The 17,955-nt window shown below is 42.0% G+C and overlaps 1 protein-coding gene across 1 annotated transcript in view; it reads right to left on the reverse strand.

Annotated features, from left to right (window-relative positions):
• The window catches only part of LOC132833387 (protein regulator of cytokinesis 1-like), a 40,522-nt gene that overhangs the window by 15,469 nt on the left and 7,098 nt on the right, over positions 1-17,955 (reverse strand). Inside the window, exons 3-8 of the mRNA XM_060851621.1 lie at positions 9,062-9,184; positions 7,478-7,711; positions 1,761-1,931; positions 1,495-1,635; positions 1,015-1,162; positions 584-720 (exon numbers count right to left, since the gene is read on the reverse strand). Of these exons, the coding sequence (XP_060707604.1) occupies positions 584-720; positions 1,015-1,162; positions 1,495-1,635; positions 1,761-1,931; positions 7,478-7,711; positions 9,062-9,184 (954 nt within the window). The remainder of the gene's footprint in view (positions 1-583; positions 721-1,014; positions 1,163-1,494; positions 1,636-1,760; positions 1,932-7,477; positions 7,712-9,061; positions 9,185-17,955) is intronic.

Consider the following 17,955-nt stretch of genomic DNA (forward strand, 5'->3'; position numbering starts at 1 on the left):
TACACACAGATATTGCAATTCACTGACTTAGAAAGCCAGCACATTTTAGTTTGCAATTTCTGCTGAATAGGTACTATCAAATTTGGGAGAAAGCGAGGACTGCAGATGCTGGAGATCAGAGCTGAAAATGTGTTGCTGGAAAAGCGCAGCGGGTCAGGCAGCATCCAAAGGAGCATGCCCGACACGTCGATTCTCCTGCTCCACATTTTCAGCTACTATCAAGTTTGGCTGACTAAATAGTTTTTGGGATTGGAAATGAACTAAGTGAATCAAAACTAAAGAACTTGAAGCAGTTCAACAAACTTAGATCAAACAAACTGGCCAAAGCACTTCACTTTTTTACACTTAAAATAAGAATAACTTAAAGATGTACTTTCCTTGTCTGGTTTTAAAATCAATTCTTGCAAAAACCAAACTAACCAGACGACTAGAGTAAGCTTGAATGGGGAACACATTAAATTATACAAGTTAGACAAGTGATTGTTAGCAGTAAAAACCATCCCTAGAATGCAAGGCCCAAGAGTATGAAATGTACATGAATAAATTGAGTTAGCACGACAATGTCGTATCAGCATGACAGTACCTCAAGTTCTAAGAAGGTCTTCCACCAGCATTCCCTCTTTTCAATGTCAGCAAACAATTTTTGGTGTTTTTGGTAATAGAGGGTAATCTTTACAAGTTCCTCATCATGTACTTTTAGCAACTCTTCCGTGAAATTTTCTGCACATGAATCATATTGATCATTAATACTGGAAATATTTGGGAAAGGAAGTGTACTTGATCATTGCAATGTGGCATTCCCAGCAACAACCAATTGTTTCTATGTTCCTCCACCCCTTAGATCTGGCACATGCTATATATTCTGCATGTGAAGTAGGCTTTAAAAAAAAGTTACAAAAAAATTATTTCGTCTAACAACTGACAAGAATAACTTCTTTTGCAATCAAGTTGGGAAGATATTCCATCCAAATTTCCAGTTTACAAGCAACGCAAAGAACATTAAAATGAACCTACCATGTGATAGGAAAGCAAATTCTTCTCTTTGTTTCTGGCTGTAGTAACATTTGTCCCAATAGGTGTTTAATTCTTGTCGGATGCCAGTGATGATTTGTTTAATATTCTTAGCCTGCATTAGTTGAAGCTGTTCAAGCTCCTGTTGCAACTATGGAACAAAAAGTTGTAAGCCATTGTAACACAGGAAATTCAGGACAACAATATTCTATTTTTTTAAAAAAAATCAGTGTTAAAAGAATACAAGTGACAATTTACACTGCCTTGACTAAGAGTTAGGTGCAAGTGTGACAACTAGAGGTTAAGATGGTCCTGACTCTCAGTTTGGATATCTAGTAAGTTTAATGTAGAACTGCTGAAGAAAAAAGTGGTCATCTTTGGAGTTACTCTACAATTACAATTTACATTCTGAAAAGTCAAGTTTGTTCTTAAAACATCCATGCACATGTTGACATTAACCAACTGCAGAGATTCAATACTAACCGCTATATTGACTTGATGTATTGAACCTGTTGTACACAAGTTCCGCTCCTCTAAAGGGATTTGTAAAGTGTTCCAAAGAGAATGAATCTGTTTTTTCAGAGACTCTTGTGAAGCCATCAATTCCTCCTTTTGCACCTCTAACTGAAAGTTTAAAACAGTAGTAATGAGAAATTACAAGTGAATAGCACACGTCAGCAAGTCTCAATGTGAACAAATTGGGCACGAGGACATTTATATAAGAGAGAAAAACAAAAAAAGGAACTGACCTGGTGACGAAGCACCTCAAGTGATTTAATATTTCCATCAGAGAGGAAAAATAGATTCTCCTCCTCAAGGACTGCATCTTTTTCAAATGTAGTATCAGGGACATGATCAATCTCCGCCATGAGCTTTTTAATCTCTTGCCGGAGTCCAAGGAAAGTAGCTAAACGGCACTCCTGCTTATTTAAAAAAAAATGATTGGAGCACAGGAACAAAAACTAAATTCAGGAGTATAAAATGCACAAAAGATTAATCTCTTGCCAATTAAAAACCTTGAAGTGATTTATACAATTCCTTTGTTACGTCAAATCTATTGCCACAGGAGAAAAAGTACAACATCTGGAAATATTTCTGCCTTAGTTGCTAAGGGATAGCTCAAAACACCAGAGAAGCCACCCAGCATAAAGATTGTTAGAGCACTTGTATTAAAAGCAAGAGGCAAGAGTGGACATTGGAATGCTGGAGAAGTGGTGACAAGGAACAAAAAGAAATACAGGAACTGAAAAAGGGACATTGCAGCTGTCTTCAGTGGAAGATGCCAGCAGCATATCAGAATTAAGGGAAAGAGGCAGAGGTGAGTGTAATGGCCAGAGGTGGTGCTGGGGAAGCTGAAGAGAAACAAAAGCGTGGATTAATTACCCAGATTGGATGGACTACACTACAGGACTCTGAAGGAAATGGCAGAGACACTGGTTACGATTTTATTTTAATATAATAGTCACTGGATTTGGGGAGGGTCCCAAAGGACTAGAAAAAGGCTAATAAAACACTCCTGTTCAAGAAAGGGAGGGAGGTAAGTAGAAGATGGGAAATTGTCTGGTTAGTTTGATTTTGTTGGTAATATTTTAGGGTCTGGGATTGTAGAGAAGAGTGTATGGTAAATTGGGTTGAGTCAGCATGGTTTTTGTCAAGGAGCAGTCATACTTGTCAAATATTAGACCTCTGAGGCAGTAACAAGCCACTTAGGAGGAGCTGGTGGACATATTCTATTTGGATCTCCAGAAGGTCTTTGATAAAGGTGCCACACAGGAGGCTGCTAAATAAAACACCCCATACTGTTGGGGTGAAGAACAGCCATTTATAGAGGACTGGTTGACTGAGAAGGCAGAGAGGGGTGTATTGCAGAACTGGCAGCATCCAGAGGTCCAGGAAGAGAGGGAGGTGTCCAAGATGATCAAACTAACCAGACCATAGTTTCCCATCTTCTACTTACCTCCCTCCCTTTCTTGAACAGGAGTGTATTATTAGCCTTTTTCTAGTCCTTTGGGACCCTCCCCAAATCCAGCGACTCCTAAAAAAACAAAATCGTAACCAGTGTCTCTGCCACTTCCTTCAGAGTCCTGTAGTGTAGTCCATCCAATCTGGGTAAATAATCCACGCTTTTGTTTCTCTTCAGCTTCTCATGGTAGGATGAAGTGGTGCCGATAGTCATTGATGTAGTGGGGGAAAACAGGTGGGGGGTGGCGTTTGTGTAATGCCTTGACACCATCCTATCCCTTTTAGTTCAGGAACTCCCCACCTACATTCATGACACCATCTACACCCTTCACCTCCAAGATTCATTTAATTGGTCCCTAATGCCTCATCTTCACCATGGACATCCAGACCTGTACACTAGAATTTGCCAAGACGAAGGTCTCCAAACCGTCCGGTTCTTCCTCTCATGCATCCCAAACAGCACCCTTCCACTGACACCCTCATCCACTTGGCAGAACTGTTCCTCACTCAACCTCTCCTTCTAATTCTCCCACTTCCTCCAAACCAAAGGGGTAGCCATGAGCACCCACACGGGATCCAGCTATGCCTGCCTGTGTTTGTCAAATAGGCCTTTTGCAGTTACAGTCATCAATATGGGGGCTGGTGCAGTGTATCAGCACCGCCTCATGCTCCCACAAGGTGGCTGAACCATTCAACTTTATTAATACCTTCCACCCCAACCTCCAACTCACCTGGACCATCTCAGGCACCTCCCTCTCTTCCTGGACCTGTTCAACAATCTTTCTGGCAACTGACTAACTAGATATCTACTACAATCTCACCAACTCCCAGAGCTACCTAGACTACACTTCCACCCACCCACCTCCTGTAAAAACGCCATCCCTTATTCCCAATTCCACAAATATGGATAGGGTAAATAGACAGTCTTTTCCCTGGGGTTGTGGAGGCCAGAACTAGAGGGCATAGGTTTAGTGTGAGAGGGGAAAGATATAAAAGAGACCTATGGGGCAACCTTTTCATGCAGAGGGTGGTATGTGTATGGAATGAGCTGCCAGAGACTGGTACAATTGCAATATATAAAAAGGCATTTGGATGGGTATATGAATACGAAGGGCTTGGAGGGATATGGACTGGGTGCTGTCAGGTGGGACAAGGTTGGGTTGGGAAGTCTGATCGGCATGGACGGGTTGGACCGAAGGGTCTGTTTCCATGCTGTACATCTCTATGACTCTAAGCCCCAGATGGCCCCATTCTTCCATGATCATAACTTCCCTTCTCATGCAGTTGAGATGATGCCTCCAGAGCATCTCCTCCAACTCATGCACCACTGCCCTTGAACATCCCCCACTCCCCCCCACCTTCCACTCCACCAACCTCTGCATACATCACATCATCCTCCACCACCGCCAAACTGACCCCAAAAGATAAATTTCCCTCCCCACCCCTATCAGCGTTGGGGAAAGATCATTCCCTGGGAGAAAAATCAGCAAGGAATTGGTAGGTGGAATGAAATTTAGCAAAGTGAGGTTATGTACTTTGGTCGTCAGAGACAGATTTTCTAAAATGGGAAAAGCTTTAGAAATCTAGGAGTCAAGTTCAGAATTCTCTTCAGATTAATACACAACTTTCAGTTGGCAATTACAAGCATGGAGAGAGCTAGATAGTGCTGAGGCTGTACAAGGCTCTAGTCAGACTGCATTTAGAAGGTGGTGAGCAGTTTTAGGTGTGTACCCAAGGAGGATGTGCTGGCCTTGGAGAGGGTTCAGAAGAATGACAACAGGAATGAAGGGAAGAACAGTTGAGGACTGTCTTTGCTGGTGTTTAGTAGGATTGGTTTGGGGGTTGGGTACAGAATCCATGCCCACAGAGATGGTGTATATTTAGGACAAAGATGGATAGATTCTGGATTCTTAAGGGATCAAGGGTTACAGAGAAAGCAGGAGAGGGTTAAGAAACATTGAATAGCACAACAGACTTTATTGGCTGAAGGGTCTAGTGCTCCTATAATTTTGAGATACAGGAGAGTTACTTTGCTCTGATGACCTGCAAGAAATTGAGTATCCTGAAAGCAGGGTGGGATGTCTCTGATCTACAGGTAGAATGTAAGTGTGTTTACATTCCCATCCCCTGCCGTACAGAGCCATTTACATGGCCATCTCCCATTATTCAGAGATAATTAGCATTTGCATCATCCAATTAAAAAAAAACAAAGAACATTACAGTTAGAATCCTGACTACTCCCTGTAGTTAAGAAATTATTCACAACAGATTTGACCATTCAGGGATGAGTTAGATTATATTTATTTTTGGAAATGATGTGGTCACTGCATTGTGTCTTGAATGGCATGTGACTGAGGAAGTGACTGGGGGTTGTCTTGTGGGCACTGACTGAAGTATCTAAAGATTTTATATAAAGGAAGAACTGTTTCCTCTGTTCAGGAAGGCCTCTCGACAAGCATGGTGAAGTGCATCAAGAGTTTCTCCAAAAAGGTTGTACTGTGCTTAATAAAATTGCTTGTTCATAAGTTGCCATATTGCAGTTGCATCAAGAATTTTTGGAAAAAACCCAACATTATGATCTTAATTTGACAACTACATAAGTAACCAGAAGGGTCAATGCTCAGTGTAAATGGAAAACCTTGAAGGAACAAAGATATTAAAAGGACTGGCAGATGAAACAATGTTCACAAGTGAGGGGTTATGCAGGAAGAGACGATTTTAATTAGAGAAAGACTGCACAAACCTACCAAACAGGAGGGTTAGGGAATCCTGTCTATGAAACAGGATGCTAGCATCAAAGTAGGCAAGTGAAATTTGGATCTTACCTCAGAACACGAGGGGATAAGGAAGTGTTCCATACAAGGGACTAGTCAGACCACAGCTGGATTACTGAAGACTTGTGGTCCCTTTAGGCAAGAAAAGATATGCTGGCATTGAAGGTGGTCCAGAGATGTGTTCACTGAGCTAATACCAAGTAAGGAGGAACTGGTTAATAGGGGAAAAGGTTGAGAAGGTTGGGCATGTACTCATTTGTATGCAAGAACGAGAACTTGACAGAAACATGCAAGCTTCTCAATCCGGATTAAAAAACTGCTGGAGGCCCATTTACAAATGGTTTTAAAAAAGTTAATTTAATTTTGATATCAACATTCGGTCAGCACCTTTTCAAGGGAGAAATTCAAAGGATCAATGGTGATGGCTGTGAAGAGACAAGGAGGAGGATGAGGTGAGAATAGAGGAGGAAAAACAGGGAAGGGAAAAATAGGTAAATGAAACTGGGCTGGAAATACAAGTGAATAAGACACAAGCCAAAAATGCAGACATTACAAAATGAAGGCGGCAGAAAAATAAAAGGGGCAGAGTTAGGAACTTAAATAGTAATACTAATACCAGAAACTGTAAAAAACAAAAGTAAGGGTGCTGCACAAAGTTTGAGACATTGCAGAAAGTAGAGAATGGAAATCAAAGATAACCGAGCTTGAAGCCTGGGACGACAGGCTCAACAATGATCTTTCCACAAAAGTAGTCACCCAATCTAAACTGATCTTTCTGATTTTCACATATGTTACTTCTCTTGCTCCATGCACTGTTTCTTTACCATCCTTCAGGGTGTCAGTTGGAAGCAGTGAACTCACAGGCTGCATGCTCAATGACAATCCAGGTAGATATTCAGCAGTGAGGAAACACCAAAAATATTGCCTCTGCATTAGTTTAAGAGCAGAGAATAATTCCCCATCTTGGCAATATTTCTCAATTGCAAATGTGTTGCTGGTCAAAGCACAGCAGGTTAGGCAGCATCTCAGGAATAGAGAATTCGACGTTTCGAGCATAAGCCCTTCATCAGGAATAAGAGAGAGAGAGCCAAGCAGGCTGAGATAAAAGGTAGGGAGGAGGGACTAGGGGGAGGGGCGATGGAGGTGGGATAGGTGGAAGGAGGTCAAGGTGAGGGTGATAGACCGGAGTGGGGTGGGGCGGAGAGGTCAGGAAGAGGATTGCAGGTTAGGAGGGCGATGCTGAGTTGAGGGAACCGACTGAGACAAGGTGGGGGGGGGGGGGGGGAGGGGAAAATGAGGAAGCTGGAGAAATCTGAATTCATACCTTGTGGTTGGAGGGTTCCCAGGCGGAAGATGAGGCGCTCCTCCTCCAGCCGAAGATTTTTTACTCGAATATTTCTCAATTAACATCATGATTACAGTTTATCTACTTACGATGGAAACGGTGCGCAAATTGTCCATCTCTAATGTTATAACTCTTCAAAAACAATTTAATTGGTTGCAAAACGCTTTGGGATACCAGAGGCCACAGAAATGGAGATCTTACCTACTCACCAAATCATCCATCCGATTGGAGACTTCTCCAACCACAACCTTCACCCCCTCCCCAAAAATTATTCATACTTGCCTAAAACTTGGCACCAACTAAACCCCAGTTTAAAAAAAGTCTGAAAATGACTGCATCAAATACTTTGGAAGACTTCAATGTTTTGGTATTTTGTTCTAAATACCTTTTCTTTGGCTGTACTTATTAGGTGATTTTTCAGCTCTTCTAATTCTTGTGGAGATGGAACTTTGCCAGTAGGGATGTAATATGGTGTCTTGCAAAGGTCAGTACACAAAGCTTGATCTTCTTTCAATAGCATTTCACATTCTGCCATGCGACCATTTTTCTCTTCAAGCAAGGACTCTACTTTTTTTCTGAGTTCCTTTTCCAATTGAAGTGGAGTAGAGCTTTCATCAGCCTATGAATTAACAACATTTAGTTCGAATATAGTAAATTTTAAACCATGATTGTACAAATCTTGTTACCCTTGAATTTTGATCAGGAACAGCCTTGCTGTTAAGGACAACTATAATCAAGAATGATAAAGTCAGACCCACCTACTCAATCTTTATTTGAAAGAGAACTTCCAAAAGGAAGAGGCAAGAACAATTTTTAGCTGATCCCCATTGCATTCTTTCAAATCACAAACAAGCCAACCAAATGTGTTCACTTAACAGATTTGCCAAGATCAGGAATATTCTGGACTTTTGATGGGAAAGCTGATCAAATAGCCACCTTAGTAACCTCACAAGTTGAACTCAATCCTATTCCAGAGGTAGAGGGATTTTTCTATTTCTTTCAGATTAATATACTTGAAGTAGCTAACAAATGCACAACAGCCTACAAATGAAGATATGCCTATGACACTTCAAAATGCTGATACACTACCCAGGAATTTAAACAAAAACATAGTACATAAAAGTGAAAAATTAGATGCCTTAAAAGGGTGTGCACAAAAAAAAACTGTTCAAAAAAAAAAACAAAGCAAGATTAGCTAATGGAACTCTTAAGAGGATTAAATAAACGCAACATAAGCAGCATGTTTAACTCAGTCCAAAAAAGTGTGGTGCTGGAAAAGCACAGCTGGTCAGGCAGCATCTGAGGAGCAGGTGAGTCGATGAAGGAGTTATGCTCAAAATGTGATGCTGAACAGCCAGTTTGTTGTAGTTATTGCAATTCAAAACCAAAATTTGGGACAATAGTTTATCAACAGCCGATCTTAGCAACAGATCCACTTCCTCTTTAGGCAGCATGGTGGCTCAGTGGTTAGCACCGCTACCTTGCAGCACCAGGGACCCAGGTTTGATTCCTGCCTCAGGCAACTGTGCAGAGTCTGCACATTCTCCCAGTGTCGGCGTGAGTTTCCTCCAGGTGCTCCAGTTTCTTCCCACAATCCAAAGATGTGCAGGTCAGTTGAATTGGCCATGCTAAATTGCCCAGTATTAGGTGCATTCATCAGGAGTACATATAGGGTGGGGGAATGGTCTGGGTGTGTTATTCTTTGGAGGGTCAGTATGGACTTGTTAGGCTGAAGGGTCTGTTTCTATTCTGTAAGGAATCTAATCTAAAAAACTCTTGGCATTCCAGGACCCTATGTAGCACAAGACACCACAGCATCATGCAGATTGGATATTTGATTTATAGTCAGCCTTCATCTAAACAGTTATGGATGAAACAGCAAGATTGCACCAATTGAGAAGTTTTTACTTGAACTCTCAAGAGGTCACTTAAGTTTCACTTTTTTTAAAAAAAAAGAAAGGAACATTACCTTATAAGGATCAAGATAAAGCTCAGAACACAAGATCTGAAGTTGCACCTTCCATTTCTTAATGGATTCCTTCAACTGTTTCTCCATATGTTCTTCTTCATAAATCATCTGATCCAGAAGCTCCTAATAAAAATGTAAAGCATAAAGTTTTAAAAGACAGGGCAATAAACTCAGTACAAAATTGGAGATTATTGGGAAAATTCATTAATATAAAAAAAGTGAGCAATTTAACCCATTAACATTACCTAACACTGGTTTGTTAAGACCCATCTAGGACAGAACAGCCTTCTTTACTGGCATACCGTCTATAGCCTTTTTAAAAAAAACACCCATACTATTAATCAGCAGTAGGGGGCACCCTATACAAGCTTTCACTGCTGCAATCTGTCAATGATAGAGCTTTTGAGCTTACGAGGTACTAGGTGAAGGAGGAAGTGGGAATACCATCACTTGAAAGCTCTTCCAAACCACAGAATGACATTATCAATTGGTGTTTCTTCACAAAGTAAAGTCCCATAAATCCTTCAAAAGCACTACGGGTATACCGATGCCACAGACTCGAGTGCGCTTTAGGGCAGCTGCTCAACATCTTCACTCGGGTAAAGAGGATCAATAAACATTTAGCCATCAACACCCAGATCTTGCAAACCAAATGTACCTGGATACTTTTGTTCCCGTTTAAAATGGTCTATTTAAACAATAGGAAAATATACATGGAAAAGGAGTTTGTATCAAACTTTTTCCCATACATTTAACCTATACCCCTTCTGTGAACTCCTTTGCCCCTTCTGCAACCTACATTCAGTTTTCTAGCCATTTTGGATTACTGGCACATTTAGCTATTGAGTATCACATTGATGGAGTACATTCTTGTTAATTACCTAGAATCCTCAATTATCACCACCTATAAAATTCTGTGCCTGTGCACTTCCCTCCAATTTTCTTGAAGCAGCACTTTGAAAGCTTGATTTCAATAAACCTTGCGGACCATAACCTGGTGTCCTGATCATAATCACATTAGCAATGTCCTTTCCCCTCTACCAGAAAAATCTGGATTCAAGTCCCATCTGCATCTGAGGTGTTCGTTATGCCTAATTAGGTTGAATCAAACTATTTGCATGCAGTCCATTAAGGTCAATTGATATAGATTGTTAATAATTGAGGCTTCAGTATAGATTGTGTGTTACAACACTATCTACTAACCTGATTGCTTTAAGCTAACCAATATTCTATTCATGCTACATATGCTACCCTCACACCATGAAGCTCTTATTTTGGGTGGCAACCTTTAATGATACCCTGTCACATTCTTTCCAGAAATCCAAGTATACCCTTCAGGTTTCCCTTTATCCATATTGCTCATTACTTCCTCAAAAAAAAAGTTACAGTAAAATTAAAACACTTTCCCTGTCAAAACATGGGCAACACATCCTGCCCACTTTATGATTGAAGTGCCCACTATAGCCTGAATAGCATCCAGCATCAGACTGTGGGCCATATAATCTCAACAATCCTCGTGTAGTACTCAGGTGTTCCACAAATTACATGCTAATTAGCAGCCTGAAAATACATTCATTCAACACCAATATTTCTCACTGGCAACTACACACAGACACTGCTCACACACCTTCCCTGCCAGAATCACAGCAAATTCGTTGCTTTTCTGATGGTGTATCTGGAAACCTAAGTCACTTAGAATATTAAAAGAGAGAGTGTGCAAAATCTGCAGAGCTTAAAAAAAAATAGGAAGCGGCTGAAATTTGTGATTTGAATGTGAAAATTCTCATCCCTGAAAATTAGCCTTTAACTGCTCAAACTCCCTCAGATGAGCCTCTAAATGCTCAATGGGTATCTGCACACACCTCCGGGTCCATCACCTTCCCACTCCTGGTTCCTCTTGCTCAGATGTTCTATATCTAAGATAGTAACTTGACCTATAGGACTGGCACTGAGCAGCAGGTAACCTTATCTATTCCCCAAAAACATGGTTGTCTAATTCAACAGCTATATCCCTTACACTATACCACAAGTGCCATAATCAGTTCAGCCACATTGCAATAACTGGTCTTGTTACAAAATGCAAGCAATTCAAAATTATATACTGAGACATTTCATTATTAGAGTTCAAAGACATAAGCAAATGTGATTGGATTGCACTATCAGTTGGCTGTTAGCATAGATTAGAGGGGTGCTGGAAAAGGGGCTTTTGCCCAAAATGTCAATTTTCCTGCTGCCTGATCTGCTGTATTTCTCCAGCACCAATCTAGACTGATTTCCAGCATCTGCAGTCCTCACGTTTGCCCTGTTAGCATATGAACCAGCAGTGGACAATTCAGGTAAACCTGTTCTGCTATTTAATGTAAATGTGGCTGATCTCAGCTCAACTGAAAACCCACTTTACACTCCACTCTATAATCCTTCACAACCCATTGATGAGTAGTTGCTATCCCTTCCCTAGAACCATGGCCTCTCTAGATTGCCCCACGAGGAAAAAAAAAATCCATCTTTAATTATTGAGTCAGAGATATATAGCACGAAAACAGATCCTTCAGTCCAACTCATCCAGACATCCCAAATAAATCTAGCCTCATTTGCTAGCACCTGGCACACATCCCTCCAAACACTTCCTATTCATATATCCAATTAGATGCCTTTTAAATATTGTAACTGTACCATTCCTCTGGCAGCTGATTCCATTCACACACTAGTGTCTATCCCCCCCCACCCCAGGGAAAAGACCATATCTATTTACCCTATTCATGCCCCTCATGATTTTGTAAACCTCTATAGAGTTTACCCTTCAGCCACCAATATTCCAGGGAAAACAGTCCCAGATTATTCAGCCTTTCCCTATGGCTCATAGAACCAGAGTTGTACAGCATGGAGAGGGGCCCTTTAGCCCAAGCCTACCAAAATGTACATCATCGCTAACCCCAGTTCCTTATAATTGGCCCTTATCCTTCCAATTCTTTCCTATCCATGTATTTGTCCAAATCTCTTTTAAATGTCATTAATGTACCCACCTCAACCACTTCTATTGGATGTTGACTGTTATCCAAACCACTATTTTAGAGAATGGAAGATGACGATCCTGATTCAGAATGTGAATTACGAAGTGTTGTTGTGGGTTGGCTTGTGTCATCTCATGAACACAGTTAAAATTGCCCAAAACCATTAGATGGCAGACACTCCCTGTATTCTTTTAATTGTGGCCAAGGCTGTAAGTTGCAACAATGTTGTGCGTAACTTCAGTTTACTGTTTTGGTTGTCCAGAATCAGCCTGACATATGATTCAGCCACTTGACCTCCCAACCTAGGTGGTTAGGGTACAGTTGGTCAACATCATTTCACACTTGCACTTGGCTACTGACCTCCAAGCTCTGTTGAATAGTCAATCCCCTTTAGCACCTTGCATACCTCAATTAGACCTCCTCCCATTCTAAGTGGATGGAGTATAGCTTTAAACTACAGAATCTCTCAAGACAAATGCACATCTCTGGAATCAATCCAGTGAACCTCAACTGCCACCAATGAAATTAGATCCTTTGTCAAGGGGACAAAAATTGTACACAATAATCCAGATGTAGTCTCTCTCACTCCTTATGCATTTGAAGAAATACTTTACTACTCCTTTAGGATAAAGGCCAAATTCCATTTGCCTTGCCTTCTGTGCCTGGTTTGTTGCAATTTGTGCATTGGTACAGAACACCAGATACCAATGCATAGATATTTCTCTCCATTTTAGAGTATTTGACTTTCTATTCCTAAAATAGAAAACTTCACCTATCCATGTTAAACTTCATCTGCCAGAGATCCAAGATAGCAGCAATGCAGTAAGTCTGCCCTGTTTGTCTCTGTTCTGGTACAGAGCTCAAGTGGTGGATTCACCCTCCCTTTCTCACCTATTGTGGAAAAAAAAAGAAATTTGGTAGTTTTTAAATCCCCAGAATTGCTAGGAGAGAGAGTTTAATTGACTTAAGAAAAAGGACTAAGGGAAAAGCACAAAGATTGCACCAAGCAGGGCACTCCCGCGACTGCAGCGTTAGCCTCCACAAACACCCCAGGGGGTGTCTGTGGAGCACAGCTTTATTCGGGAAACTCAAGATTGATTCAGCAATGGAGGAAACCCAGGCCAGGCCAGAACTGATCTTGGTCATGCTGCCAAAGCATGACCAGGAGATTCAGAGTCTTGGACAGCACGTCGTGGAGGTTGAGCAGTAGACCGTGGATTCCGAAACTATAGCACAATCCCCAGCAGGTCTGGTCAAAGCCCTGGAATGGCAGGTACAGTCCTTAAAGCAGGTTGATGCCATGAAAGTCAAGGCCATTGGAAGAACATCTGCTTGATCGGGCTGTTGGAACAGGAAGGCGGCCAGCTGGTCAGCTTCTTGGAGCAACGGTTCCCGCTGTTTTGAGTTGAAGGTTAGGACGGGCCAGGTGTAGGCCAAACAGGCCTACAGAGTTGCAGTACGCAGGCCTGGATCAGAGCAGCACCCCTACCCAATTCCAGTGCGACTCCAACACTATACAGATAAATTATGCTGGAAGTTTCTGGAACACTGGGGGAAGGATCCATAGGCTCTGATATACAAAGGATAAAGAATTCTGTTTTTCCAAGACTTTTGTGCAGTTGTGATCTGCAAGAGGAAGGCCTTAGAGGTAAAAAGGTATCTGGCAATGGTACGTTTCAGCCACAGAGGGTCCATGTTTAATTATGACTAACCGAAAAGAGGAAAAGACTTCCTGGACACCTTAAAATAGTCTGGCTGGCTCGAATAAAAATGGTCAATAGCATTCACTTTGTTTTCTCTGCAGTTTGCCTGGTTTTGTTTTACTATGTGTGGGTGCCTTTCCCCCACCTTCCCATTCTTCCTTTGTTTTACTATCATATCATTTCTTTTCAGTTTCTCTCAGTACAGGATTGGGTTGTGGGGGGGAAAAAAAAAAAGAGATATTTTAGCAGGATTGCCTAGGATCAAAGTATGGATAGGATAGGTGGAGTGCCCACCTTTTAAAATTTTGTTGTAAGACAAGTGTTAGCTTTTTTTTAAAAAAAAAGAAGTTTTTGCCTGAGTTTAGGGCATGGCTTCAGCTAGAAAGAGCCATGGAGGGGATAGTGGGTAGTATGAGCGCCCCCTGTGGGCAAGGGGGGGGGGGGGGGAAGTCTCCTCTTATGTGTTATATGTTGGTTCATTGTAGAAGTAGTTGTTAGAAGTTTTCATTTAGTAGTTCTATTTTCAAAATTTATAGAAACTGTTTACTGTTTTCATTCTGTGCACTACGAGTGGGGTTCTTCCTCCAAGCTGAAAAAGGGTCAATGCAGCCTTGCTGTAAGGAACACATCTAACTGATAAGGACCACTAGTTACAGCAGGGAGAGTTTGACCAGGTATTTTTTTCATCCTTTACTTTTTTTAAATTAGAGGAATTGCTATACTCATCCAGAAGAATCTCCCATTTCAGCTATTAGACCAAGTTAAGGAGAAATAAGGATCATAAACTGCCCATAAAGCTTTAATACATGAAGAGTATGGGATCTTGAAATGTATATTGCCCCTGGCACACCTCCCCTCAAATTTTTAAACAGATGCACTTTCCAGGCTAATGGCCCTTGGGGCGCATCACACAATTATAAAGGGGAGGCTTTGACTTATGGACCCCAAAAGGTGGACAAGATGCTCCAGTCTCGTGGGTATATCCCCACAAACCAGACAGCTGGTGACCTGAACAGGGAGCTGGGGTTGGTGGATATGTGGCGAAGTCTTCACCTGGAGGGTAGGGACATCACCTTTTTCTCTAATCCACACAAGTACTACATGAGGATTGACATTTATTTTGCCCCAATTGGCCTTTGAATTCAGTGCTGTCTTGCAGAATTGGGAACATAGCCATTTCTGATCATGCAGTAGTGTTAAGGAAGTTAAGGCCAGTGGTGATGGGTCAGGCTTACTGTATTGGCACATGGCTACTTTCTTGCAGAAGGATAGGAAGTTTACGGAGTTTTTTTTGCGGGAATTTAAAATTTTTTGAAATGCTTATTTGGGCACGGCCAGTAATCTGTCGGTGCTCTGGGAGACTACCAAGGCCTATGCAAGGGGTTTGATTATTTCTTACTCAGTAACTAGAAAGTGACAGAGGGGAAAACAGCACCATATGCTCAAGGCCCAGCTGAAGGCAGCTGAGACAGCATACATTGACACGCAGACAGACAGAAACCAAGTTGCAGCGGATTACTACTCTCAAGGCTGCTCTGAATGCTGCACTCACCCAGACAGCAAAGAGGGAGATTTCCTTTGCTAAATAGAGGTTATTCGAGTAGGGTGATAAACCGGGTAGGTATCTGGCATACCTGGCCAGAAAGAAGAGTGGCCCCCAATCTATCACATTCATAAAAGTGTGCTTGTAATCACATGTGATTCCTAAAGATTAATGCAATATTCAGGAAGTCAAGTTGTACCAGTCAGAGGGCTGTGAGGACAGATTGGCGAAGATGAACTCCTTTAAAGATCTTGGACCTCCCAGGTGTAACTTGAGGTGTCTCTTGAATGCACGTCTAAATTCAAGAGATACAGGAAGCAGTGAGGTAGCTCTTGAGTGGTAAAGCCTCTGACCCAGATTGATTTCAGAGTGAGTTTTGAGTATATAAAACATGCTGGCCAGGCCAATGTTGGATATGCACAATTATTCATACAGTCAGTACTAATATCCATCCTCAGAGAAGCAATATTTCTTATTCTCGAGAGGGAGACCCCCCAGAGGGTTGTACTGGATTTTAAAACTGTCAAAAAATGCTGGCATTGAGGAAGGTCTTGCCCTTCATCGTAAAGGAAAACCAGACAGGTTTTATTCTAGGTTGCAGGTTTTCTAATAGGAGTACCAAATATCTCTGGTATGCCAGCAATTTAGGATTCCAGGCTTGGTAGTCACCCTGGATGCAGGGAAAGCATTTGTCCGGGTGGAGTGGCCGTACCATTTATGTCTGGAACAGTTTTAAATAGACAGTAGATACAGCAGAGAAAGGCCCTTTGGCCCACAATGTTGTGCCAAGGTTTAACCCTAATGTGAAATATAGTAACTTAACTGCATCCCTCAACTCACTGCTATCCATGTGCATGTCCAGCAGTCGCTTAGATGTCCCCAATTACTCTGCTTCCATCACCACAGCTGGCAACACATTCCATGCATTCATAACTGTCTGCATAAAGAACCTACCTCTGACATCTCCTTTATACCTTCCTCCTAATACCTTCAAAATATGACTCCTCGTACCAGTCAAACCTGCCCTGGGGAAAAGTCTCTGGCTATTGACTCTACCTATTCCACTCATTATCTTGTATGCCTCGATCAGGTCTCCCCGTTTTCTCCTCCTCTCCAGAGAGGAATGTCCAAGCTTATTCAACCTTTCTTCATAAGGCAAGCTCTCCAAGTCCAGGCAGCATCCTGGTAAACCTTCTTTGCACCCTCTTCAAAGCCTCTATTAGGACAACCAGAAACGGACACAATATTCCCAAGTGTGGTCTCACCAGGGACTTGTAGAGCTGTTGCAAAACCTCGTGGCTCTTTAACAGGGGGAAATCGATTTTATGAAAGCTAAAACACTACATGCTTTCTTAACAACCCAATCCACTTGGGTGGCAACTTGCACACTCAGATCCCTCTGTTCCTCCACACTGCCAAGAATCCTGTCTTTAATCCTATATTCAGCATTTGCATTCGACCTTCCAATATGCATCACTTTGCATTTATCCAGGTTGAACTCCATCTGCCATTTCTCAGCCCAGCTCTGCATCCCATCTGTCTTGCTGCAACCTGCAGTAGCCCCCTATACAATTGATGACATCTCCAACCGTTGTCATCTGCAAATTTACTAACCCACCATTCAACACCCTCAAAAGTCATTTATAAAAACTACAAAGAGCAGAGGCCCAAGAACAGAGCCCTGCAAGACCCCACTGAACATTGACCTCCAGGCAGAATACTTTCCATCTACAACCAACCATTCTCTACCTTCTGTCAGCCAGCCAATTCTGAATCCAGATAACCAAATCTCCACAGTATCCCATACGTCCTGACTTAACGAATGAGTCTGCCATGGGGAACTTTATCAAATGTCTTGCAGAAGTCCATCTACACCACATTCATCTGTCATCTTGTCACCTCCTCAAAGAACTCAGTAATACTGGAGGCATGATCTGCCCCTCAAAGTCATGCTGACTGCCTTTAATCACACTATACTTTGAAAGAATTGAGGGATAGGATTTATAACTATTTGGCAAAGAAAAAAAAACTTTACTGACCACTGACGCATGACTGACTGGTCTGTAATTGCCAAGGGTTTCCCTATTACCCTCCTTGAAAAGAGGAACAACATTCACCTCCTTCCAATACTCTGGTACAACTCCTGTGGAGAGTTTGGTCTTGGAGGGGTCTTTGCCAAGTGGGTGGCAGTGTTATATAGCAATCCTAAAGCAGTGGTTCTCACTAATGGCATACAGTCTGACAATTTTAGTATTGTTAGAGGCAGCTGACAAGGATGCCCCTTTCACCATTATTATTTATATTGGTGATTGAGCCGTTGACAGAGGCCCTCCAGAGGGACCACAACATAAAATTGCCCCGGAGGAAGGATCAGGACAGCACAAGATCACCCTTTACGTAGATGTATTAAACAGGGCACAGATATCGTCAGGTTAGTTAGAAAGAAAAGAACGAGTAATTAATCTATTTGGTTATTTTTCCCAGGTATAAAAAATCATTCTTATGAGGTCGGGGGTGGGGGGTTAAGCCTTTTGTGTTGGGGATGGTGGGGGGGGGGGGGGGCGCGGTGGTGGCAGTGATGGTCATATTAGAGTATCCGATCTTACAACATAGAAAAATACAGCGCAGTACAGGCAC

The sequence above is a fragment of the Hemiscyllium ocellatum genome, chromosome 36 (genome assembly GCF_020745735.1).
Source record: "Hemiscyllium ocellatum isolate sHemOce1 chromosome 36, sHemOce1.pat.X.cur, whole genome shotgun sequence".
Lineage (NCBI taxonomy): Eukaryota > Metazoa > Chordata > Chondrichthyes > Orectolobiformes > Hemiscylliidae > Hemiscyllium > Hemiscyllium ocellatum.